This window comes from Peromyscus maniculatus, chromosome 8 (genome assembly GCF_049852395.1).
Source record: "Peromyscus maniculatus bairdii isolate BWxNUB_F1_BW_parent chromosome 8, HU_Pman_BW_mat_3.1, whole genome shotgun sequence".
Lineage (NCBI taxonomy): Eukaryota > Metazoa > Chordata > Mammalia > Rodentia > Cricetidae > Peromyscus > Peromyscus maniculatus.
This window is the reverse complement of record NC_134859.1, coordinates 62,720,726-62,748,344: the sequence shown is the minus strand read 5'-3', so window position 1 is coordinate 62,748,344 and position 27,619 is coordinate 62,720,726. Positions and strand designations below refer to the sequence as shown.

Below are 27,619 nucleotides of genomic sequence, written 5' to 3'. Positions count from 1 at the left end.
GGCCAAGAATGGATGCGGAGGGAGTCAATGATGAATGATAAGTGAACTGCAATTTAAAGGTGATCTATAGGGCTTGAGTACAGGCTGAGTCACAATGCACATAGAAAGGTCTATGCAAATGACGACGGAGAAAGAGGTGAAGGACACTTGCGAGGCACCGTCCAGCCACCCTGCCCTCTGTACATCCCATGCCACCTGTCAGTTTTACGACAGTGTCAGCCGGGTTGAGATAAGAAAAACAAGGACATATGCTAAAAATTCCATGATACTAAATTTATTCCATTTGAAGGAATGTCTTAAGTCTGAGATTAGATCCTTCCTTCTTTAGTCCTAAGACATTAATGAGACTGCAAGCAGGAGATAATTTACATCTTTATGTGCTCCCTGGCAACTTTGGAATGTCATCATTCGATGATGTTTTCTACTTTGATTTTCTTTTTTCTTTCTTTCTTTCTTTCTTTCTTTCTTTCTTTCTTTCTTTCTTTCTTTCTTTCTTTCTTTCTTTCTCTCTCTCTCTCTCTCTCTCTCTCTCTCTCTCTCTCTCTTTCTTTCTTTCTTTGCTACTGCATTGATTTGGAAAACCCCAATGTCAGTTAGTCTCCTATCTAGAAAAATATAAGTCAGATAGTGAGTAGTTACTAATCTATCAGGAATAAATCACAGTCAATTAACATGTACTTCAAGGAACTTAACAGAATCTTTTCATTACAAAACCTTGTGCATAAAATAGTTCCATAAGTAGATGGAATTAATCATAACAACTACTGTTTAGTAATTAACAATTAAATACTTCTTCATAACCTCTGACAATTTGATCGGAGTGAATTGAAAAGTAGCAATAAATACAGATGACATTTCACAAATTGAGGTGGTCCTGATGCAAAAACTCTTCCCGTGTTAGGTGGCGGCTCAGCTTTCTCATCTGAAATGAAGCAAGAAATTAATTTGAACCATGATTGTAGTAATAAGGGAAAAAAATTCAAAACAAAATCCATCCTCTCAGGCAGAATGCTTTTGTCTCTTCCCCGCTGCCCACTTGCCACGTGTGAACAAAAGGAACAGTCCCCAGGGGTCACAGCATGGAGGATGAGGCCAAGTGCCCTGGCCTTGCTGTGAGGATAGGGCAGCAGAGGCTCTTTCCGGGACAAGCTCCCTCAGTTGCTGTGTGGCAATGCAGTTGTGCAAGCCTTGGCCAAACCTGCTCAGAGAGTAGGCAGAAGGCCCCAAGGTGTTCCTGCTTCAGGCAACCTTCCCAGTGCTTCCTCTAAAGTGGAGGCAGGTTTTCCCCCCACTGTCTAGTCTCCTCTGGACCCCCTTCACCTTCCAGCACTTCCATCCAGTCTCTGGAGAAGGATGCTGATGATGGATGCCATTGCTGCCCCTACCATCCCCCACTCCCACCCCCTACCCCTGCCGGAGTACTTACAGAGCTGTGTCTGTATTCTGGTCTTTCTTCTTCATGCAGAGCTAAAAGGCAAGCACAAGCTCAGGGGTTTGCCTCCTTTTCGAAGGTCAGGAGTGAACATTTTGAATGCATCAGCATGGCAACGGGTGCTGCGGAACTACAAGGCAGCCATCTCTGTGTGGGCGCAGGTCTCTTTGACCACATGGATAGATTTTATTGAGCATTGAGAAGATATTGGTCTCAATCAGAACATTTCTAAGGTTCACAATTAGGTCTTCATTATATATATATTAAAAAAAATCTGTGTGTGTGCGCGTGTGCGAGCACAAGTGCATGTGCGAGTGCGTGTGCATGTATGTGTGTGTGTGTGTGTGTGTGTGTGTGTACACATATATGGTGAGGGAGTCTCATGCCATAGTGCATATATGGAGTACAGAAGACAACTTGCAGATGTTCATTCTTTTCCTCATATGAGCTCTGGGAATTGAACTTAGATCATCGAGCTTGGCTGCAAGCATCCTTACCCACTAAACTATCTTCTCTATCTAGGCTGTTCTTTTCTCTCTCTCTCTCTCTCTCTCTCTCTCTCTCTCTCTCTCTCTCTCTCTCTCTCTCTCTCTCTCTCTTCCCCTCCCTTCCCTCCCTCCCTTCCTTTCTTTCTTTGGAAAAAATGTTTTGGACTGGAATCCAGGGTGGGGCGGATTTCTTCTTGGGAAACACTGTTGCCCTGAATCAGATCTAGTTACTGTTGCACGGAGAATGTCACTTGCTGACTGATGAGTTCAGCCTAGGGCATTCTGTCTCTCTTTAGAGGTTTTCTGCCACATGTGCCCTCTTTGGCCCTGAGAGATCTGGCAGAGTCGAATGCATGGCATTAACCTAAACACGCACATATTCTGAATTGCAGTAAACAATGATGTCAACACTTGGACGAGTCAAACTCCAGCCCACAGCAGTAGAGCATGTGGCTGTATTCAAGAGCAGAGCATGCAGTCTGTTCCTCCCTGTGTTTGTTTATTGTACCAAGGGCACCATAGCAACAATAAAAGGGGAAATTATTGATTGGGGCTTTTGTTTTTGAAACAAGATTTGACTATGCAGCCCTGGTTGGACTTACATCCCAGATCTTCCCGCCTCTCCCTCCCCAGCACTGGGAAGACAGGTGTGCATTGCCACCCACACCTGTCAGGAGAAATTTGAAAGGAGGACAAACTGACTTCAAAGCCCCCGCCTATGACACCATAGGTATTTCCACTCAGGCTTTGTCCTTTGGCACTTGTCTTCTTGTAAAGCTATACACAGGATAGATGCTAGAGCCTTGTATGTGCAGGGCACGGTCTACCACTGAGCCGTAGCCCCAGCCTCTCAGATGACGTTTTACCCCAGTAACTTAGACTACTTAGGTACCTTCATTATTCTTTTTCTCCTAGCAAGCAGTCCAAAACCCAGTGTCAGGACGACCACCACACAAGCGGCAATGATCGCTTCTACCGGTAAATCCGGAACCTTGTCTGTTGGGAAAGCAAATGCAGGGAGGAACAGTCAACTTCTAACTTACGTGTTTGTGATATGAACCAGGCATGGCCCCCTATACTTTGCATACACCACCCTTTTAATTAAATCCCCCTAACAACCTCAGTAGATGAGGAATGAGGGTCTTTGACAGGCTAGGTTACTTATCCAAAATGACAGAGTTAACAGATGGCAGAGGCAGATTTTGAACCCATTCCTTTGTGAAAGAAGTTGCTGAAATATGAGTACCTCACCCCAAATGACCACTCAGGCCATTTTGTGCTTTCTTTATTTTTCTGTTTCTGTTTTTGCCACAGGAAGCAGAAGCAAACGTGAAGTGAATGCCTTCTCAAAAGCACAAAGGTTTTTAGGGGGACTCTCAGAAGGATAAAGAGAGGGAAGGAGGCTGGGAGAGCGAGAAGACAGAGGTGGAAAGGGCTCCCTAGACTAAGAAAGGCAGGAGGCATGGATGGGTCCATGGAGCAACGCACACTGCGGTCCCGAGCTGTGCTAGTGCCCCAGGCAGATATGGAGACATGTGGAGAGCGGCCGCTTGGTGTCTGAAAGGAAGTAGAATTTCAGTCATCAGCCCTCCCAACTTGGCAAAGATCCCCATGGCTCTCTAAACGACAAGGACAGTGAGGGAGCTGCAGCAGCCGTGACAGCTTTGGAAGCGAAGGCCACTCGCACGTAAAGTTTGCTTATTTGTATTACATGTATTTATTTGTGGGGGTGGAGGTGTGAGGACAACTTGTGGGGGTCACTTCTCTTCCTCTAACATGTGGGAAGCAGGGACAGATCTCAGGTTGTCAGGCTTGGCAGCGAATACCCACTCAGCCATCTTATTGGCCCGACCAATTATCTTTTAAACATTTTCTTCCAATTATTTCTTTCGGTTCCTGCTCAGGATAATGGGGGTGGGGGAGCAAATGGATAAAATAGACCTCATTTTGTGTGTATGGGAATACTAGGGATAGAACCCAGGGCCTAACACATGCCAAGCAGAAATTCTATCACTGAGCTACACCCCCAGGGCAGAGTATCCTCCACTTCTGCCCTTTCTTAGCTCTTCTCCAAACTATTCTCATGAAGGTGTGGGTAGTGCCACCCCTCCTTAGAGGTTGGCCTGGTGAGCCTTCTAGAAAACCCTCCCTCTATACTCATCAACTCTGGGACAAACTGGAGACCTCTACTTGCTCACCAAGGAAGGCTATCAGAATGAAGGGTCCAGGAATATAGAAATATAACATTATAAACTTAAGGAATAAAAACTGACAGCCATCAGCTTGGCTAGCAAAAAAAAAAGATTAACCTTTAACTGGACCCTTCTGTGTTTTGTGGTGGGCAGCTCTGTCAACAACCCAAATGTTAGTTTTCTTTTACTAGAGATTACCCTTTGCAGCCCTGGGGTCAGCTATTCTTTGATAATCCCCTACCACTCATTACTGAAACCAAAGTTAACTTTCAGTAGTTGTTTCTACATGACTCCTAGCACACACTCCGTGCCTGATACTGTAAAAGGGGGCCAGCACCCACCTCCATTGCCACAGGCCCAGAATTCCAACATTGGCTGGGGTCTCAGCTAGCTGATAAGCTTTCATACCCCTCGGTGTTTTATAATTTTTTTATTCTTTATTTTTCTGGAATAAAATTTGCTTCTGGTTTAATAGACTTTGGCGGTCTGTCCCCCATTATCGTGAGACCCCAGACCCAACAAGAACAGAGAGGAAGGGGCAATCGGATGAGTAGGAGAAATCAGAAAGCAGTCCCAGATCGGAATACCTTTCACCACACTGGAAATCATGAAGCCACATGTAACCGTTTTCCTTCTACAAGCCAAGCTGAAAGCAACGACTGACCTACTGGCTCACTTTGCATTCCAAGTTCCTGGTTGAAGTGACTTTGACACACGTGTGACGGTCTGCACGCCTCCCTTGTCCTGCTTTGATGTCCCTCTCCCTCAGACCGTTCAGGCCAAACAGTTCCTAACACGTGTGCTAACTCTTACGCTGGCAAAGAGCTTCAGGCCATTTCCAGCATCTCACAGCCCTTTAGAAACAACCCCCACTGTGAAGCGGGAAAGCCTGCCAGAAAATTCGGCCTCAAGCCCCACTGAGCACCAGCAGCAGACCACGTGTGCTATAAAAGCCACACTGACAGCCTGGGCAGTAACACAGCAAAAAAGAAATAAGAAAACAAGCTGGGTTGGCAGAACTCCACCCAAAACACGGTTCTGCCCACCTAAAAGGCAATGTGCTGATTGCCACACAAGCTGTGTGATTTAAAAAAAAAAAAACCCACAAAAAACAACAACAAAAAACCCCAAAAACGTGTTTATGGAGCAATTATGCTTTCTTCCTAACCAACAAGGATGCTATAATCACTCAGTCTTCAAGTGTGGTCTTATATCTAATTAGGATAGTACCACATGGGGCTCACCCCACCATGTTTTTGTAAAGGTTCTGGGGAAAGTTAAAAAAAAAAAAGTCACAAGCTCCAAGGTGGTGTCTCTTCCACTGCTTCTGCCCTTTGGACACAGGATCTTTTGCAGGTTTTGTTGTTGTTTTAATCAAATAGCCCGAGGCGTACTGTCGCTGCTCTGCAGGACACATTATTGAAAAACCCAGTGACCACAGTGATGGGGCAGTCAGCTAACGGCCACTCTGGATCCCACGGCCACTGTGCTTGTGTCCCTGGCTCCCCGAGGTGGGGAGGAAGAAGCTATGCTCTGGTGACATCAGTCCAGATAGCAGGAAGGAGCTTGGTTTGTTTCCCGGGAAGTGGCAAGAATGGCGATGGGTAGGTCTGGTGAGTAATGCTCTAAGAGGATGCAGGAGCCTGGACTTGTTGGCCTGCTCCCTGAGTACCTGCCAAGACCAACCGTGTACAGAGGAATGGTGTGCACTGTGGCATCCATCAGGCACTTCAATCTCCTCTTTGAGCAACAAGCCAAGGAAAATATGCCTACGGTGCACATACATACACTCAGGCAAACACTCACACATAAAACAAAGTGAAGAAATCTTTTAAAAGGAGACAAATCTAAGGTGACTACTTTCTAAACCTCACTGGTTCTCCATGAGTGATAAGCTTGAGCGAACGGAGCAGAATGCCCTCTGGTTAACCATGTTTCCCCACTCCCTCTGCTGATCAGGCAACAGGCTAGAAGTCAAGAATTAGGAATGATTTCAGAGATTTTTTTTTTTTAAATCTAATCCATGTTTTTCTTTTGTGTATTTCTGAATTCTCTTCTGTTACAGGCTGTGAACTCAAAAGGCTAGTTCCTGCACACATCAACGCTGGAGCGAAGTTGTAGTCACACCAGAATTGCTTTCTACCTTGGTCCCAGATCTCTGCTCAAAAGCCAGTGGTCTATATGGAATGAGCATAATTCTTCTAAAATAGAAAAAAAAAATTTTTTTTTGAGACAAGGTTTCACTATGTAAGTAAGCCTGGCTGTCCTGGAACTTACATTGTAGACCAGGCTGGCCCTGAACTCACAGAGATCCACTTGCCTCTGCCTCACAAGTGCTGGGATTAAAAGCATGGGCCACTACACCAGGCTTAGAATTTTTTTTTTCTTTTTTAAAGCAAATACTCTACCACTGAGCTATCCCAGCCATTTGCAGTGCCCAGGATCAAACTCAAGACCTCCTGCACACAAGGAGAGCACCCTACCCACAGAGCTATAGTCCCAGCCTCCAGCTCTTTGCCTTTTTTTATTCAGAGTATGATCTCACTAAGTTACCCAGGCAAGACTTGAACTCACAGTCTCCCTCCCCTAGCCTTCTGTATAGCTGAGATTATAGGCTTGTGGCATCCAGCTCTGACTCAGACTAGAATTCCTAAAGAAATTCTCCTGGCTGGGGATAATTTTCCAATGAAAATCTTCGCTACAAAGCATAATGGTCACCACCATCGGTTGTCACTGATCATATTTCCTGAGCCGTCTTCTGAGTGATGCATCATACTGAGCAATTACTTAAGAGGAATTACCTGTAACAACCAGGTGGAAGTCCATGGTCTCCGTTTTCAGAGACGAGCTGGCAACACAACTGTAGACTCCGCTGTCAGATTTCTTGACTTTGGTGATGGACAGCTGGAAAGATTCCCTTGTCTCTTGGATTTGGTGACGGCCTTTCTCTAAAATCAGGACGCTGTTGTTTTTATACCATGTCATTTGCGCTGGGGGGTTGGATTTCACGTCGCAAACCAACCTTACATCCTTGTCTTCCCCTATGGTTTGGAAGGCATCTCCGCTTAGAAGAGGAGGGACTGTAAGATTCAAGCATTGAAGGTTAGTTAGAAACAAGCAGTAGTTAGTTCTCTGTCAGCAACTGGAGATCTCCCTTCCGTCTTTCTCAGAGTATATTCACCCCTTAGACAAAAACTGTGTGGGCCAGCTATTGTGCGCTAGGTACAGAGCTAGGAACCGGGACATGAAAGTAAATGACAAGCATTCAGTTCCTAACGTCATAGAACTTCAAAGGTTGGAAAGATGACCTTGAAGAGCTAGAGAGATGCTCAGCGCTTAAGAGCACTAGCTGCTCTTCTAGAGGGCCCAGGTTCAATTCCCATTGCTTCCATGGCAGCTCACAACCGTCTCTAACTCCAATTCCAGGGATCTGGTGGCTTCTTCTAGCTTCTGTGGGCACTGGGCACACACAGTAGACAGACAAGCGTGCAGGTAAAATACTCATGCACATATAATAATAAAATAAAATGTAGAGGTTTTTCCTAAAAAAGACATACCTAAAGCTGTATATGATGCGGAACATAATATATATAATAATAGCTGAGCATGGTAGCTCATGACTTTAATCCCAGCACTTGGGGGGCAGAGGCAGGTGGATTTCTGTAAGTTCGAGGCCAGCCTGGTCTACATAGAAAATTTCAGGCTGGCCAGGGCAACATAGTGCAACCCTGTTTCAAAACCAGTCCTGCTCTCTGAGCATATGTAATAGTCTGATTGATACAAGGGTTGGCTAAAACAGTACTGTACTAAAGACAGACATGGGAGCCAGCACTAATTCCATGTATGTCCTCTAGTGTGAATTTGTGACAGCTACTCGACTCTTCAAGTTTCAGTTTCCTCATTTAAAAAGAAAGAAAGAAAAAAAAACTTGGATGATAGTACCTTCCTGCTGCTGTGAAGATTAATTGAGACAATCCCTGCAAAGAAGCTGATATCATGCTGACTACTATTACGAATGTGGTGGTGGTTTGGAAAGCTAGTCACACCCTCAAGTTTTGCATTTTGTCTGACCACATTTGCCCAGGCTCAGTGGCCCTCTAAAAAGAACGTCCTGCTTCAGGAAGCCTCTAGGTATGGTAAATCTTGACTCTACGAAAGCTTAGTAAATCCTCATGCCTCTTCTCTTTCATCCTCCACAGCAAGAGTTGTAGCTGTGGCTAGTCAGACACATTCATCCTCATCCGGTGATTCCAACCCTCACCCACATCCAGGAGGAGAAATGACCAAGCCAGTTTTCCCTTCCTGTCTATGCCCCTTGTGTTTATTGGTATATAAATGTTCCAGAAATTAATCAGTGGTTAGAGTGGGCAGTAAGGAAGGAGGCAAACCTGGAGAAGGAGGGAAAAGGAGCTTGTATCATCTGCACACTGAATAATTAGACCCTGAGTGGGTTGTGTTATTAATAACTTTCTCAGAAGAATGACATTTTGTTGCTCTTTGGAATGAGCTTGAATTCTGTATCCATATCCAACAAGGGTGCTATGTGGTATTCAGACACACAGGAAGCTGCTGGAGTAGAGAACAGAACTGCCAAACATAACAGTCCCACTTTTGGACACGTCCTATTAACCGTTCCCTTTAATCATTTAACATTAATGAATGTTTAAGCACCAGGCCCTGCTGCTGATACAAGTTAATGACTAAAAGGTGCAAATACCCAAATAGAAACATAGTTAAAAGGCATGGGCAGACATCTCACAGAGAAGAAACATGAGCAGTCAGTAAGTACAGGAAAGGGTGAATATCCTCATTTTTAGTTGAAAAAATGAGTAAGCGAGTTACGGTGGCTGATTTTGAAAGACTGAGATAGAGCAACCGCTTGAGCTCATAAGTCTGAAGCTAGCCTGGGCAACATTGTGAGATGAGAGACACGCATGTGGGAGGGTGGGTGTAGAATTTCACTGTGACTGGCAGATCCTTGGTGCTCCTGGGGAGATGGGGGAATAGGCATTCCGATGTTTCATATGGGAACCTGAATGGGACAGTGTGGCCGAATCAAGACTGGGACCTCAACTGTCACTTAACACAATGCAGACATGCAAGGTTGACTGGCAGTTTCTTTTCCCGCCACTCACAAATAACATTGAGCACCACGGAGACCGACACCTGCTGATCGCTCTGCAGCTTGCAGGTAAAGCGGACTCCATCGTCTTTTTCGCTGATGGAAGAGACACAGACAGAGCTGCTGTTGATTTTGTTCCCAGTCTTCAAATCTACTCTTCCATCTTCTCGGTACCAGAGAAGTTCTTCATCTCTGGTGTGGTTTTGAACAGCACATTCCAGAGATGCTTGGCCACCAGATGTGGTGTCCAGGACATAGTTCTCAGTTTTACCATTCACAGTTAAAACAGAACCTGAGGATATAAAAAACAAACAAACAAACAACTGTTAAGATAGGAAAATGTCTAACCTAGATGTCCACCAACAGAGGATTGGTTAAATGAATTATGTTACATCAATGCAATCAAGTACACTCTCAACAATTAAAATCATATAGATCTACGTGATTTTACAAGGAGATAGAAACAATGTTTTTGTTTGGTTGGTTGATTGATGAGTTGTTTTCAAACTGAGGATCCTCCTGCCTCAGCTTGCCAAGTGCTAGGATTACCTGTATGAGGGCATGATTATTAGCTAAAATAAGAAAAAAACGTTAAAATTGTGGCCACCATATTTTGCTGCACATTGAAATACCCAGAGATCTTTTACATCCTGGTGCTAGGCTCGTACCCTGATCATCTGATTGATTGGCAGGAGTACAACCTAGGTATTGGGCTATTCAAAAGCTCCCTAGGTGGTTCAAATGTACAGTGAAGTTTGACAACCACCAAGCTAGAAAGTGTGTACAAAACAATTCCAGAGTGACCTGATAGAGAAAACAATAATAACTGGGATGTTCACTAAGGAAAGTCTTAGGAAAATATCATATATTTATATAGACTAAAACTGGTAAACAGAGGTAAAAAGCAGAGAAATATCAGGTTTGATGTGGGTTTTTTTTTTTTTTTGAGGTGGGTGGATAGAGTAGAAATGCAAGGACTTGAAAAAGATTATCAAAATGGAAAAATATTTAAAACAAAAATCCAAAGGTAGAATACAAATTCCATCTCTAATAATTATCACAAGCATCAAAACTGACAAAGACTTTACTTAAAAATACTTTTTTTTTTTTTCCGAGACAGGGTTTCTCTGTGTAGCTTTGTGCCTTTCCTGGATCTCACTCTGTAGACCGGGCTGGCCTCGAACTCACAGAGATTCACCTGGCTCTGCCTCCCGTGTGCTAAAAAATACTTTTCTTGTTAGAGGACAGGAACATGGATGAATTTGTTCTTGTGTTTCTCATTAAAACTCCCAGTTTTAATACTGGACAGTACAGTAAAATTAAAAAATGTTTAAATGACGATGATTTCTGAGGTAGACAAGATTTTGTGGGGTGCATTATTCAGGATCTGCAGCAGGTCTCTTTTGTTGTTTGTTTTTTGAGCCAGGGTCTCACTATGTAGCCCTGGTTGTCTTGGAATTTGCTATGAAGACCAGACTGGCCTCAAAGTCACAGAGATCCCCCTGCCTCTGCTTCCCAAATGCTGGGATTAAAAGCATTCACCACCGTACCCTGTAGGGTTTGGGTTCTGCTTTTTCGATGTGATTTTTATAAATTTTTTTCATTGTATAGTAATATATACCTGAATTTCAGTTCTTCTTTTCCTGGTTTAGAAGTTAGAGCTCTGGCTGCTGCTAGGCTGTCCCCCCAAATATGTGTTAACACAGCCTCTAACTTGACTACAAGTGTGCCAGTACCTGCAACTGTACACACTTCCGCAAAGGCCAGAGGACTCCAGGTGTCTGTCTCCCTCTGTTCTCTGCACCTTACTGCCTCGAGGCAGAGTCTCCCACTAAGGCAGAAGCCATCCTCTGCAGGCCAGTAAGCTCTCAGTCTCCACCAGTCTCCGCTCCCCAGTGCAGAGGCTTCAAGTGCACAGAGACCTGGCCAGCTTTTACAGTGAGTGCTGAAGACGCCGCTAAGCCAGCCACCCAGGCCCCTTGTTTTGGTTTTTGGTGTTGCACATGGAACCTGGAGGCTTTCGGCAAATTAAGTATCCACTTTACTACCAAGCTACAGCTAAGCCTTTGGCCTAATTTGTTTCTATCGTGAATAAGTATTTTTAAAATCTGAGAGAGGAGAGAAGCCACTTTAAGGCAGAGACAGAGATGAAGATAGGGGCAATATTTTCCTCGAAGTGATGTGTTCAAATCGACAGAAGATTATCTCTCCTGAAATCGGTACTAAAATATATTAAAATGTGAGAAAATTCTGACTACAGTTCTAGAGAGAATAGCGCACTTCATCCTCTTATACAATCAGAGCCATAAAACAGTAGGTTTTTTTTTTTTCCCACTTTTAAAAATGTTTTCTGAGCCGGGTGGCGGTGGCACGCTCCTTTAATCCCAGCACTCGGGAGGCAGAGCCAGGCAGATCTCTGTGAGTTCGAGGCCAGCTTGGTCTACAGAGCAAGATCCAGGACAGGCACCAAAACTACACAGAGAAACCCTGTCTCGAAAAACAAACAAACAAAAAACAAAAAAAAAAAAAAGAAAAGAAAAGAAAATGTTTTCTGACTCCTATTGCCTGAACCCATTGTATTGGGTAGCCATTCCAAAATGGAACTTAAGGTTGTTCCCAATGTCCATAGATTATTATTTTAACTAATTTTTTTAATCTAAAAAGAAGTCATAGAAAATATTTAACTTACTTGTTCTCACTTGTGGCAAAGATAAAACCACCAGGAGAAGTTTGCATGCTTGCAGTGGCCAGATGATCTTCAAAACCATCCTTAATGAATGCAGGTTGCTCTCCTGGAGGCAAAGAATGCAGTGGGTTCTGTACTTTGATCTACAATGACTTTATGAACTTTCTTCCTATTAGGCCCTTAAAATAAAGTCCCAAGTGAGTCACCCCAGCTGTAACGTACACTCCCAGTTTTTTAATTAAACAATTCTGATTAAGTTCTTTTCACTTTTAAGACTTTTTTTTTTTTAATGGCAACAAAAAAAGAAACTACAGACAAGTTATCAGATGGTCTTGAAGAGGGAGAAGTGAGAAAACTATCACTTTAACAGAAAGACAAATGAATTCTCTGTTCTCAGGTGGTCCGAACTGAATGAAGTCATTCTTTTTGGAAAGTCTAACTTGCGTCACATTTGGAAAGCCGTTCTCCAATCAGAGAATTCCTTCAAAAGAAAATCTTTGTCTTATGTGTTTGGGCATCTTGCCAGCATGTATGTCTGTGTACCACTTGTGAGCAAGGAGACAGGGAGAAAGTGTTAGGTCCCCTGGATTGGAGTTACAAATGGTTGTTAGCTGCAATGTTGGTGCTGAGAATCGAACCTAGATCCTCTGTATTAGCAGCAAGTGCTCTTGACCACTAAGCCGTCTCTCCAGCCCCTCATGGAGAGTTCATGAGATTACTACAGATTCAAAGGTGTCCACTTGTTGTAAACATGGTCTCATCTTAATATTTCTTCCCCTTGGTCACATGTGGACTATCAAGAATGGATAGTCGAGGCTTCCTTTTCCGATCTTCTGCACATTGATGCTCCATCCTTCTAAGATATCTCAGGTCTGTCCAGGAAAAGCATGTATATACGATTTCCCTTAGAGCTAAGGGCAAGGAGTATATATAGCTCAGTAGTAGAGTATTTGCCTCAAATGTACAAAGTCCCAGGTTTGATGCCCCAAACTAGAACTGCAGCAGATGGACAGACAGAAAAGAAAAGAGTACAGAGTACAACTCCACATATGGCAGGAATATATCTGAAATGACTTCTAGACACTGTTAAACACTTCATATATATATATATATGTTCAATCACAACTAAGCCCTACAACTACTTACTTGTTTTATTTTAAAACAGAGTCTTCCTTCCTTTCTTCTTCCTTCCCTCCTCCCTCCCTCCCTGCCTTTTTAAAGATGGGGCTTCTCTTTGTAGCCCTGGCTGTCTTGGAACTCCCTATGTAGACTAGGCTGTCCTTGAACTCACAGAAACCCACCTGCCTCACCGGACTTCACTTTCTATGAAAGACAAGCTTGTCTCTTACCTGCTGAGCTCTGAGCAGCTGAGCTCCTCAGCTAACTCTTCCTCTGCCCAGGAACCCTGCATTATTTCCCTGTTATGATCCTTTATAATGCTTGAATTTGAACACTTTATGACAGTGGGGTCAAGTAACTGAGATAACCTGGGTGCAAAGTCCGTTTCCCTTTCTGCATTCTTAGAGAAGACAGGAATTGGAAATGACATCTTCACAAGACCTAAGCCTTTCTGTGTACCTAGGTCACTGGGTGGGGCCAGATATTCCTAACAGGGGCGTATTGTTCCAGGGAAGCCTGAACTTGTGCAAAAACCTCTAGCACATCTCACCCCACACTGTCACCTCGACTGAGATGACTGAGCCTGACGATCTGATAGCTTGAGGACTGTGACCAGACAAGTCTCAGGAGAGGTTTGACTTTCACAATCGCAGTAACACTTGAAGATTTCACATAACTTAATTCTGGAAAATTTTTTATCATCAGTAACCTGAGCCCTGTGCTGAAGTTGTACCAAGTGACAAGAGACAGTTTTAGCTCCTCGAGGCTCTCTCTGGATTGAGGAGCCACTGCCCGATACTTCAAGAATGAGCTAAACTGATTTTATTGATGAAAATACTTGGCTGGGCGGTGGTGGCACATGCCTTTAATCCCAGCACTCGGGAGGCAGAGCCAGGCGGATCTCTGTGAGTTCAAGGCCAGTCTGGTCTCCAAAGTGAGTTCCAGGAAAGGCGCAAAGCTACACAGAGAAACCCTGTCTCGAAAAAGCCAAAAAAAAAAAAAAAAAAGAAAAGAAAGAAAGAAAATACTTAAGTTAGACTCAAGAAACGACTCAGTGGGTAAGGTGCCAGCATGAGGACCTGAGTACAGATCTCCAGAGCCCACATGTTGTTGTTGTGTTGTGGGTTCATGGAAACAAGACACAGCTGCACCTTTAGGATGTCTCTAGCCTTTCCAGCTGCAGGGAAACTCAGCCTCTCTCAGGACTGAGACACTTTCCCTTAGCCAAGGGCATTTTTATTCTTCTCCAAATTTACACTTAAGCAAGTTGATTTCCATATCCTCAACACAACCTGACCAGGCCTCCAAAAGGGACAATGCCAAAGGCAAATACTCAATCAAGGAATAGCACAGTTCGCCAGGGATTTTTCCCAAACAAGTTTTGCAAAGGCTTTGTATCCTTGGGAAACTCTCAGACAAGATTCACATGGAGGGCAACAGGAGAAACAAGGGTAACTGAGAAACAAAGGTGGATTAAGGCTTGGTGCTGGCTGTCTGGAGCCAGGCCAGATATAACTCAGTGGGGATTCTCCTATCACCCACATAAAAGCCTGATACAGTAGTTGTAATCCCAGCACTCCTACAGTGAGATGGGAGGTGGAGATGGGGGGGGGAAGAGACCGAAGGATCCCCAAAAGGCCACTGGCCAGTTAACTTCATATACAAGAGACCCTGTCTCAAACAAGGAGCAAGATGAGGACCGACACCCAGAGTTGTCCTCTGACTTCCACACGTGCATGGATGCTCATGCATGTGTGTGCACACAGCCCTCACCCCCCATACTTTATGGTAGTATTACTAATGGACATTTTACCTGCCAAGTACTATTGTTCCCACTCATTAAAAAAATAGAAGAATGCTTATGATTATCCATACCCCTCCCTTTTTCCGTTGCTGGGAATCAAACCCAGTCTTATATATATTAGGCAAGCACTCTACCACTGAGGTACACCCTCAACTCTCTCTATTTTTGTTTTGTGTTTATTTACTTATTTATTTTTAGGCAAGATCTCATATAGCCTAAGCTGGCTTTGAACTCACTATGTAGCCATGGCTACTATTACTCCTGATCCTCCTGCCTCTCCACTCCCAAATGTTAGGATTGCAGGTGTATACTACCACACTTGGCTCTTTGTATGCATTTTAACACATTGGGTAACCATGCTAGAGATCTATTTCTTACTGACTGTGTGACTTTGAAAAGTTATCTAACCCCTAGGAGCCTTCAGCTCTTGATGAACACAATAGAATTAGTAATAGTACCCTCCCTACGGAGTCACTGTGAGGATTAAGTGAAATGGAGCATGTAAAGCTGCTTTACAGTAGGCCCTTCATAAGCTGTAATTATTATTGTTAGGAGGATAGGCTGGTTGCGGCCCAGCCTTGCTCTAGCATTGTTCAAGTAAGGATCATCATCGAGAAGAGCTCCTGTTGACTGGGTGGAAGCCTCCCACCCCGAGCAGGCTTGTGGCATGCTTCTCAGCGGATACAAGAGCAGCACATCCTACTATTATCATTGAAAGATGAATTTAGCAGGGCTGGAGAAATGGTTAGGAGTCCTTGTTGTTCTCGCAGAGGACCTAAGTTTGGTTTCAAGCACCAATGTCTGGCTCACAACTGCCTATAACTCTAGCTCCAAGGGATCTGATGCCCTCTTCTGGCTTCCACGGGTATCTGCACACACTCACTTACAGGAACAAATAACATTAAAAAACATTTTTAAATGATTTATTCATTCTTATTTTCTGTGCATTGGTGTTTTGCCATGGGTGTCAGGATCCCCTGAACTAGAGTTACAGACAGTTGTGAGCTGCCATGTGGGTGCTGGGAATTGAACCTGGGTCCTCTGAAAGAGCAGCTAGTGCTCTTAATCTCCGAGCCATCTCTCCAGCCTGACACAAATAACTTTTAAGGGTGAATTTTGCAAAGGCCCGATGCCTTGGGTTTAGATCCCTCCAAAGCAGATCTTAGGATAAAGCTTTGAGTCCAAACAGTTCCCCTAACAACCATCTCAGGAGGCATCACTAGTGAGACCGGGAAAGAACTCCCAAAGGATGTGCTGGTGAGCAAGTGACCACTGTGGAGCCTTCGATGAGTTCTGTGCAATACAGCCCAGAGTCAGTTCATGCAGGGCAAGGAGCTTGAGCAATTAGCCGTCAGTGTCTTTCTGTCTTCCAGCCTGCCTGGTGAGCCAGCTTCAAGACACACAGGAAGTTACTCACTCTCTGGGAACTGTTTGTGGGCAACTTCTATGTAGGCCATGAGGCTATGGGCAGGGCACTCACAGCAATTTCTGTACCTAGATATTAGATAATATTAGGAAACAATGGTTGATTATTCATAGGTGCGATAACCATGTTGCAGTTATGTGGAAGAATGCCCTAATTCTCAAGAGATGCCGGCAAACTGTGTAGGGGTTAAGTGCTATGAGAATGACAACTCTCAAATGAGTCAGCAAAACCAGGACTGGGGATCTGGCTCAGTGAAAGAGTGGGTGCTTGCCATGTGCAAGGCTTTGGGTGAGATCTTCAGCAACACAAACAGCCAATCAACAGAATAAACACTGTAAATGTTAATTGACGGTTACTGAATCCAGCCAGGGGTTATATAGATCTTCCTTTTAACTGCTATCCTTTCAACTGTGTATGTTTGACAGTTTTAATACTAAAATGTTGAAGCAGTGTATTAAACAAGTATTTATTGAGCACCTATTGTTTACTAAGTATTTGGAATGCCAGTTCCATCCAAGCCCATTATGATGGCTCTGTCCTGAAAGGTGTCTTCTCAAGTCCCTCTACTGCCCTCTATGGAAAATTGTTGAGGTAACTCTACAAAGCTCTGATGTCTCCTAGTACTCCCCAATCTTCACAACATTAAGTGGGTACCCTCGAGGATGCTCTAATGAGCAGGACAACTCTCCCAACTCCAAGGTGGAAATGGCTCTAGTCATTCTAAAGAAACTAATAAGGAAGCTTGTGAACCCTGCAGAGGGCTTTCAGGTGATGAGGAGGGATTTCCAACAAGAAAATGGTGGTGTGGTGGTACCCTATTCGGAGAGTCAGGGAAGTGATGTGATTGCCCAAAGTCATATAAATCCCTGGAACAGTCCCCCTCCTGGAATGGAGGGAAAGGAAAATCATCTTTCTGCTAACAATTAAGTCTAGAAGTTAACCCAAGCCTAAGGAGTATGGGTGGTTGGACTATTAGTAGAGTTCAGGACTTGGGTAGGAACAAGTAACAGAACACCTCTTTTGCATGCACGGGATCCTGGATTCTAACACAAGCACTGAAAAAAATATAGTTTATTACTCAACAGCTTTCACTTTGAAAGTCCTAAGAACAGTGACCCATATGTGCTCCACATTCCCCAGACCCAGGCCTTTCTGGAAAGATGCCAGAGAAGGAGACCAGGAAGTTGTGGGTTTCTGATTAAGGTGAGCATGAGAATTATGGGGTTGGGGTGGGCAGATGTGTTCCTTATCAGTAGTAAAATATGCACTTAGCACATGTGAGGCCCTCAGATTATCCTCAGCAATACACACACACACACACACACACACACACACACACACACACACTCACATCCCCTATATATACACACACTCTCTCACACATATATATACCCCCCCACATAAACAGTCTCCACATACACACACACACCCCCATACACACACACACACACACACACACATATACCCCCTACACACATATATACACACACACATATATATACACACACACACATACATATATATCCCTCACATACACACACATACACCATCCCATACACACATTACACCCACACTCACACATACCCATCACAAATGCTCACTCAGGAACATATCTAGGCACCTTTCCTTCATCAGCTCTGAAGAGACTCAGAGTCTTACTTGAACAAACCTCCCCGGCAGCTCTGACAGAGTGGCTTGTGAGTCTCCTTGAGAGCCACGGGCTATAGAACTAGGTCTAGATCAGGGTGGTAAAGTAAAAACCTTTGCCAGGGTCTGGAGAGATGGCTCAGCGGTTAAGAGCACTGGCTGCTCTTCCAGAGAACCTGGGTTCAATTCCCAGCAACCACAGGGCAGCTCACAACTGTCTGTAACTCCAGTTCCAGGGGATCTGACACCTTCACACCAATGCACATAAAATAAATTTAAATTATAAATTATATAATTATTAAAAAAAAAAACCTTACCTAAGGGCAGAATCTAGTGCAGCATCCCCTTCATAGCAGCCTCTCGAGGGCAAGAGCTGAAGGAAGGAAGGGACAGCAGGATGTTGATTCCAGCACAAGTTAGAGGTGCGTGTTAGGTTCCCAGCCCAGGAAGGGACTGCACTGTAGGTCCACAGCAACAGGGTCACAGGTCACTAGGAATGCCACTGAAGGTTACAGAATGACAGAAAAGCAAGGAATCTGGCCTTCACACCCTAGTGATCACAGAGCAGCTTTTGGATCAACACAGAGACCCAGGCTGTTGTCTTTTCTACCCAGAATCCAACAGTGCCCACTAAACTGCCTTCAGTTACTCGCAGGCATGATGTACATCTATCATCCCAGCTACTTGAGGCTGAGGCAGAAGAACCACAAGTTTGAGGCCAGCCTAGATGACATGGTGAGTTCAAGGCCAGCTAGGGCAGTTTAGCAAAGTCTGTCTGAAAATGAAAATGAAGGGCTGGGGATGTAGGTCAGTGGCAGGGTGCCTGCCTAGCATAGGCCCTGCTTCAATCCCCTGTATTAGGAAAAAAGAAAAAAAAGGCATGGGGCCTCCAGGATTTCTAGCTTAAGCAACTTCCCATTCCCTATTATTAGGATTCCTCATCATAAAAAACTATAGCCCTTCAATCAAGACCTGAATTGCCACAGAACTATAGCTCACTGGTGTTAGAGAGAATGCTTAGCCTATGGGAGGCCCTTGGATCAGGCCCTAGGACAAATCACCACCACTACCACCACCAAAAGCATAAAACAGAGACTCGAGGCTAGAGAGAGGGCTCAGCTGTCAAGAGTATTTGTTGCTTTCTCAGAAGACCCAGACTCAGTGCCCAGCACCCACGTGGTGGTTTCTAATCGTCTGTAACTCCAGTTCTAATGGATCCTGTGCCCTCTTTTGGCCTCCATGGGCACCAGGCATGTACATGGTATACATACATATGTGCAGGCAAAACACTCATACACATAAAATAAAATAAAATAAATCTTTAAGAAAAAAAAAAGACCCAAAATCATGTCTAGGGTTTCCAGATTTAGCAAGTGAAAATATAGAACACACCCCATTGAATTTAAATTTTAGGTAAATAATACTTTTAAAAATGGTGTTATGTCCAGTATAATGATTAATGCGGTAATTCATGACAGAGTCAACACTTGGTATACACTAATACTTAAACAAAAAAAAAGTCATGGTTTCTCTGAAATACAAATGTAGTTAGGCATCTTATCCTGTATCTGGCAAGTTTACATCAGTTTAACCTTCACTTGTTTTTAAAAACAATTGTTTTTATTTTATATTTTATGTGTATGGGTATTTTGTCTGCATATACATCTATGCAGCACATGCGTACAGTGCCCAGGGAGGCCAGAAGAGGGTGTTGGATCCCCTGGGACTGGAGCTACACAAAGTTATAAGCCACCATATGGTTCTGTGTACGGAACGTTAATCCTCCGGGAGAGCAGCCAGTGCTCTTAATGCTGAGCCATCTTTCCAGGACTTCTTCACGTGTGCGTTTGAGACCCAGTCTCACGTGACTTAGACTGACCTCTAGCTCACTACATAGCCAAGTATCACTGTGATACTCTCCCTTTAAAAAATATTCGAAATGCTTCACAAATCCGTACATCATCCTTGCACAGGTGCCATGCTATCACTCCGGTTTTTTGTACACACACTGCCAAGGCGAGCACCAATATGTAGCAGGAATCTTAACAGGTCTTATTAATAAAATCAAACCTGAGGCCAGTTATTGCGGTGAATGCTGGAAGATCAGAGAAGCAGAACAAGCCACAGCTTCCTCACCATGCCAGTTCCTCAGCTGATCCTGTTTCCTCAGACTGGAAGCTTCTGTGTCCTCATCCCAATGGCTCTCAGCTGAACTGCTTCTCAAAAGCCTGATTGCTTAACCAGCCAAAAGCTTCTAGTTTCGCCTTGTATCTCTTTCTGCTTTCTGCTATCACTCCCTGGGATTAAAGTCTCGCTTTCTGGGATTAAAGGCGTGAGTCACCATGCTTGGCTGTATCCTTGAACACATGGATTTCTGCTTCTGGAATGCTAGGATTAAAGGCGTGTGCTACCACTGCCTATCTTTATCTATGTTTAATATTGTGGCTGTTCTGTCTCTGATCCCAGATAAGTTTATTAGGGTGCACAGTATTTTGGGGAACACAATATCACCACAAAAGGGGCTTGTCTAAGGGGACACACCTCTTTACTGACCAACTGGGAATCAGAATCCATTGAAAACTGCCCTCTGCACATGCTTTTCCAGATGTATTTAGTTTTTCTTTAATTAAAAAAAATTACATTTATTTTTCTAGGGGGAGGGCATCTATGTGCCACCGCTCATGTGCGAAGGTGAGGTGTTCTCTCCTTGTCCCATGTGTGTCCTGGGGATTGAACTCGGGTCTTCTGGCTTGGTGGCAAGCACCTTTACATGCCCAGCCATCTTGTTTCTTAATGTGACTTCTTAAACTACTACAAACGGGCTTGGAGCGTTGGGAAAACTGCCAAATCTGTGAGGACGTGTGTGTGTTTGTGTGTATGTGTGTACATTTTCCTAGGGAGATGGTCTCTCATCCTGGGCTCTTACCCTCCACAGCCTACCTGTACTAAAAACCAAAACCAGTTCCTCCCCTCTGATCTATCCCTTCCTTCCTTCCTCAGCCTCTATGAATTTTGGATCTGAAGGACCGAGAACCGATTTTAACTGAGTACCAAGCACACGCTGACCCTTTCCTTACACCTGACCCCTGCTCTTTCAGTCAGCCTTTGCCTCCATTTAGAAGGCGCTCATGATAGTTACCATTTCCCACGGAAGGATGCTAGGCTTAAGGGACCTTGGGTTAAAGACGATGAAACTAAGATGGGGTGGCAGCTGTGGCTCAGTGACAGAGAGCCCGCCCGGCGCGCACAAAGTCCTGGGTTTTAGTGGCAATATAAAAACAAAAGCAAACAAGACCAACAAACAAAAATACTAGTAACTCAGAAACCCAAGTGCAAATGTTCCCGGGAGACACATGCCCTGCCCTCAAAGTAGACAGCACAGTAGTGACGGTGAAAATCTGATTTCAATCTTTTTCTCTGTGTATGATATATATGTGTGTGAGTGCATATGAACGTGTGGAGGCCGAGTTTTAACATCAAACGTCTTCTTCTATCACTCTTCACCTGTATTTATTTATTATTTACTTATTTATTTATTTTTAAAGATAAGGTCTCCCTATGTAGCCATGGCTGGCCTAGAACTCACTGTGTAGTCCAGGCTGACCTCAAACTCAGAGACCCACCTGCTTCACACCCCCTCCCCCACACTGGGATCAAATGTGTGTGTCATTATGCCAAGCTTCACCCTCTTTTTTGAGACAGAATTTCTCACTAAATCTGGAGCTCACAGTCTTGGCTAGACTAGCCAGTCAAGGAGCCCCCAGATACACCTGTCTCCCCACCCTACCCATCCATTGGATGACAGGTGCACTCTTCACATCTGGTTTTGACCTGGGTACTGGAGATCTACACTTAGGTCCTCATACTTGTATATCTGTGGGGCGTTTACCCACAAACCCCACAGCTCCCCAGAGTTTTCTTGAGTGAGAGCAACAGGAAATATTAGATAGAAGGATTTAGACTGTAGAGATAAACAGATAGAAAATAAAGGATAGCCTCCAGAGGGCCTGGAACCTATTCCAACGGGCCCTGACTGTCTCTGCCCCAGGGTATTTATAGAGACGCCAAGGGGTGGAGCAAACCCCCCCCCCTCCCCAGCACAGCCAAGTGCAGACCATCTCAGACACCTGCACTCAGGCCCGTGGTCCTGATCATCTTCTATGCGGACCTGCTGGGTAAAGCCACGAGGAACCTGAAAAAGGGCTCCCATATGTATCAAGCACTGTATCCACTCCCACATCTCCTTGACCCCTTTATCTTATCTTTGACACAGGATCTTAGTATGTAGCTCAGGCTGGCCTCAAACTCCAAACCTGCTTTGGCCACCACATTCTTCCTCCGCTTGAGGACCCCCCACCCCACCCCCGCACTGTTTAGAGCCAAAGTGGGTGACCTTTGCGACTGACCACTAGAGGTCACTTCTCACCCACAATGGTTCTACACCGGTCTCTGTTACTGGCAGGACTGGTCTGTTCTGATCAAGCCGGGGAGAATAAAGTTGAGTCCCTTAGAAGGAGCGGACAATGTCTTCTATTGTCAGTCTTGATTGAAGTGGAAAGAGTTCTGAGACTTCCTTATCCAAAGCGGGAGAGGAAGAGGAGGTGGTGGCGGCACCCCCAGATGAGATGATCTGCTACCTGCGTCACCGGCAAGCATTCGCTTTCCTTCTCGAACTGCCTAGTAAAATCTAATGGAGCTCCAGCTCCAGGCACCATGATGTACACAGGCCCTTTCTAAAGGCCCGGATGGTCGGTCAATGAATGTTGGTAATTTGGTACTCTCTTCCTTAAAGGGGCCTCTCCACACAAGCAGCGAGCCCCGTGGGACCCGGCTTTAGCCCCACTGGCTCCAGTACAGAGGATTTAATGAGAGAGGAAAAGGAGGCCAGGAGTTCAGAGCACCCGCCCCAAGACTAACCAGGGGGCGCTTCCTGTGGGAGCAGGAGGGTTCATTCAAGGGCCAAAGACCCCAGCAGCCACTTAACTTCCAAGGGGTGATGGCTGGCAGTCAGAGGTGAGGGAGTCCTTCCTCCTGACGGCCTAAAGGTTCCTGTGGCTGGCAGCAGTTTGCCTGCCGCATCCTGTCAGCTGTTTTCTGAATAAACAATGCTCTTGCCAACCATTGTGTCGATTTTGGAAGAAAAAGTCCAACACCAAAAGGACAGTCCCAGAATTCCTGTGCTGTGAACTTTGCAAAGGGGTAAATGACAAGGAAACCACCTACTCGCAGTTCCGGAATGCCTGTTTTATCAGTTCTTGATTAGAATCTGCTCACCTTACCCCACACCTGAGGTTATAAACAGCCCCAAGTCCCACCCTCCCGGGAGTGGATTTGAAATCTGAGTTCACGAGCCTGGCTACCCTGCCAGTAATCTCCTTTTGCAAAACCTGTCATTTCAGAATCTGGTGTACTGTGTAGTGGGCAAGGGGACCTGGACCTGGTTCTGTGAGGAGTTCTCAGGGAAGAGGCAGTGGGGGCGGGGGCGGGGGGCGGTGTGGAGAGGCCGGAGGGGAAGTGCTAACCTTCCCATGTAACAGCTGAACTACTCCGCAGCTGGATTGCTGCATTGCCTTTGGTGTTTCCCTGGGCCAAGGATCATCCCGGCTTAGGAGATGACGTAATAGGAGGGGGTGCGAGAGAAAAGAGGATCAGAGGAGGAGAGGGGCCAGGGGCCAGCCCAGAGTCCTCCAAACGTTCTGGAAACCCCACCCTTCCTGACAGGGTGCCCTCTGCTTCTGCTTCAATAACCACCTGTCTTCAGCTCTCTGCTGAAGTCTTTACTTCCTTTGTCCCTGGGCCCTCAATGCTCTGTTTACCTCTGGAGAGACCTAGGACATCTGGGAAGCCAGCCACAGCTCTTGGTACAATTCCATAACAAGATAGACAGTTCTGTTTGGAAGATGTGATGGGTTCTGGGATAAAAGTCCAAGCATTATCCACAAGGCTAGGGGCAGATGACTTGAGGAACCTAGGGGCTCTCTGGTTTATAATCGAACCACAGTGCTGGAACCTGGCTGGACCTAGCAGCCAACAGGCACTGCTCAGAACTGACGGCTTCCCTCCCAGCTCCACATCCAGTGACTTCAATTGGGTAGCTTGAAATTGGCCAAGGTGCAAGAATTTATGTAATTGAAATTGGTAAGCGCTGCAAAGCCAGGCTCTCCTCTCCGGAGCTGTCAGACATTTACCAGAGCATCACTGTGCCACCCCAGCACACGTGTGTGCCACCCGAATGGCCCGAAGCCTCTGTGTTTGTCTGGGCATGGACTCACAGAGGAGCACCTGCTCACCTTCCCGGGCAATCTTCCTTGTTCTGTTACGCAGGTATTTTAAGTGTTTTCCTATTAACTACATCCTGATTCCAGACAGTTATCTCTTTTCTTTCTTTTATAATACATAATTGTTCTTGCACCTCATTTGGAGGCCCTTCTTGCCTTAGGGATTAAATGCTTTCTTGTGAAATCTTCTGTGGCAATAATCCAGCCAGGACAGCAAATTACCCTGTCTTTCCATGAGTGAGCAGTACAGATGCCATCAACGACGGCACAGTACCATCCAGATGGAAGCTGTGTCATGATTGGTCTGTCTGGGCGCCTTTGCGATGGTAGAGACTGCACCACCTGGCTTCATCCCTGATGGTAGACACGTTGTCTACCAAGCTCCACCCTGTGCCCTGACCAGTGTTCTTCCAAGAAGCTTGAAGTCCTTACAGAGGTCCCACAATGAACAACATCCTGTCCCTCTAGGACTCTGGGGAAATTTACATGAGCATCTTAGTGTCAGATAGAAACAGGCAAAGAGAAGTCACCTGATCTGCTCAGGCCAGCCCAGAGGATGGATATCTCAGGGTATACCATGGGAAGATGTACAGGAGGGAGTGGTCACCCACATGCCCCCTTCCTACCAAGTACTCTTATAATAAATGGTTTGAGGTGCTAGAGATGCTTTGTGGTAGAATACTTGACTAGGCAAGTGCAAGTCCTTAAGTTCAATCATCAGTCACACACATACACATACACACACACACACACACACACACATACACACACACACACACACACACACACACACACACACACGGCAGGTGGGGAGACACTGGGTGTGATTATATACCTGGGGGAGGGTGCTGAGTGTGATAACACACCCTTGTAAACCCCACACTTGGGAGGCTTAGGCAAGAAGACCCTTATGTTCAAGGCCAACCTGAGTAACAAAGTGAGACCCCGTCTCAAAAAACTAGAAAAAACAAAAAACCCACTATACAGCTCATAAATAGTTAATAATTGAAAATTTTTAAAACTTTAAATCCAGATGCACAGCAGGACTCATAAGGAAAAACAACCCCAGGCTGTGCTTCTGTCCATGGCTCCCCTCTTCCAAACCTGTTCCCCAAGGCATCTCTTTTCAAGACTCCTATTTGCTCTGGTAGTCACTGTCTTCAAGGTTTGTTACTGTAATAATGAGTACAGCGACTTTGTTTGGTTTTCTTGGTGTATTTATGTCTAGAACAGTGTTTGGCACATGGTACATATCTGTTGAAACCACACTGTCCCTCCCTCTGGGCTGGGCTTTGAACCCAGTGCCCCTAAGCTACATTTCCAACCCTAATAACTTTTTAACTCGCTCACATACTAACCACATTTCCTTTTTATGTCCCCAGCTGCTTCAAGGTTTTGCCAAGGTTTATTAGTTCTCTGTGGTGCCCTTTATAGCTTCGTTTCTTCTTCCAGAACTACAGATGATATCTCTGGACTCTGACGTAGGAATCTTGGTTTCTGAGCCAGTCTGCCCGACTTGAGAGCCATGCCTTTCCAGTCTACACTGACTCTCTCACACTGATCAATTCTGGGCCAGAGCTCCTCTGCATAAGTAGGGGAAACGTATTTTACATCGATAGGCAGTGGGAAATGGATTTTGGACTAGAAGCATTTTGGAGCTAGTGCATCCCATCCCAAGGAAGAACAGATGGAAGCTAATGGGGGGAGCCCTTCCTAGATTATTAGAGTAAGGCTAGGTGTTAGGACTGGGGAGATAGCTCAGTGGTAGAGTGTTTCCCTAGCATTCATGAGGGCCTGGATTCAGTTCTCAGCACTGCATTAAGTATAGTTCAGAGGCATTTGGAAATAAGTATATGTCCACATCCCAAGGACTGGGAATGTAGTTCAGCAGCAGAGCACATGCCAGGCATGCACAGTCCCCTTTTCTTTAAGGGTCAGAGAGATGGATCAGAGAGTGAGGGTACCTGTCACCAAGCCTGATGACCTGAGTTTGGTCCCTGGAACCCATGTGGTAGAAGTTAAGGACAAACTCCTCTGGCCTCTACCTTCCCACATAACACATGTGCAGCGCTCTCTCTCTCTCTCTCTCTCTCTCTCTCTCTCTCTCTCTCTCTCTCTCTCTCTCTCTCTCTCACACACACACACACACACACACACACACACACACACACACACACACACACGCACACACACACAGAGTTTTTAAATGTAATTTGAAAAAGCTCAGATTTTTGCTAACCGTCTCCTGTTACCTAAAGTGGACTCCTGACCTTTCTACAGCACAGAACCTGCTTCATACAATAAGAATCCTTTGGGCCTAAGAAACTGGTAGGCACCTTGGGCTCACCTCTGCTATTGTTGGATCCTGCAGATGCCATCTATGTGTCCTTGGCATGCCATGAAAAGGAGGGTGGGAGGTGAACATAGCCCTGCCATCAGCCTGGGTGCAGGTTACACTAACAGCGGCGACGGATCAGAGGAGAGCCGAGATCAGGCAGGGCCTTTGTTTTCCAAGAGCCCCTGGTTAGCACTGTATGCACAAAGCAAACACTGTCCACCCTGATGCCTCAGTACAGACTTCTTGTCTGTAGCCTTTCTCCACCTACTCCCCCCAAGTAGAAAAGCATCTCTTGTCTGTACTTCCTCATCCCCAGCCCCTCCCACTCTTTGTTCTTAAAGGTACACACTGGCGCTGTGGGTCTCAGGCCTTTGGACTCAGGCAGCAGATAGGGCAGACAGCAGGGCAGCAACAGCTTCCCATGGGGCTCCACACGTTGAAACCCCAAGCGCTAGCCCTTCTTCTACCCAGCCTCATCCCTGTGGCTCAGGAGGGGCGTCCGGCTTTCTGCCAGTTTCCCCACACAGCCAGCCATCTGCACAGCCTGAGTTCGTACCCATTGCCAGGGGGACCCCGTCAATGTTTGCTGTGCCTTTTGCTCACCATAGAGAGACAACACACCCACTGGAAGAACACTGTAGGAAGTAGTAGGCTGCTCAGGCTGTGACCTAGCTAGGTTTAATTCGAATAAATTTAGCATTTGGACTTAAAGAAAACCATCCAATTAATTGACATTATGTTCCACCAGGAATAACAGAATAATCTAAAAGAGGCTTTCAAAACGAAACTTCATTTCTATTGCATACTTGACAAGCCCAGAGATAGCTCAAGACTGATATGGCAGCCTGGTCCCTGCCATGGGAGGAAGGGACAGTAGGCTAAGGTCTGACCCGTCAAAGAGCCAGACCAGGTGTCCTAGTTTCCCTTTGTTTCTGTGATAAAACACCGCTTAGAAAGGAAAGAACTCATTTGGCTTACCCTTGGATCACAAAACAATTATTGTAGATGAAAAATACCTTCTCCCAGAGTACAAGTCTGGGATGATAGAATGAAAAAAAAATGCCCTCACACACTTTCCCACACGTGG

General features: G+C 45.3%; 1 protein-coding gene across 2 annotated transcripts; it reads right to left on the bottom strand.

Annotated features, from left to right (window-relative positions):
- Positions 1 to 252: 252 nt before the first annotated feature.
- Positions 253 to 26,780, bottom strand: Tmigd1 (transmembrane and immunoglobulin domain containing 1). Of its 2 annotated transcripts, none has more exons than XM_076542920.1 (7): positions 26,542 to 26,780; positions 11,924 to 12,026; positions 9,248 to 9,526; positions 6,914 to 7,192; positions 2,813 to 2,916; positions 1,427 to 1,467; positions 253 to 922 (listed from the first exon to the last, which is right to left on the bottom strand). In XM_076542920.1, the coding sequence occupies exons 1-7, from the start codon at positions 26,617 to 26,619 to the stop codon at positions 919 to 921; spliced, it is 888 nt and encodes a 295-aa protein (XP_076399035.1). In that variant the 5' UTR covers positions 26,620 to 26,780; the 3' UTR covers positions 253 to 918. The 2 variants fall into 2 exon arrangements, with proteins under 2 accessions (XP_076399035.1, XP_006977485.1); XM_006977423.4 differs by lacking the exon at positions 26,542 to 26,780 and adding an exon at positions 18,234 to 18,483.
- Positions 26,781 to 27,619: the final 839 nt, after the last annotated feature.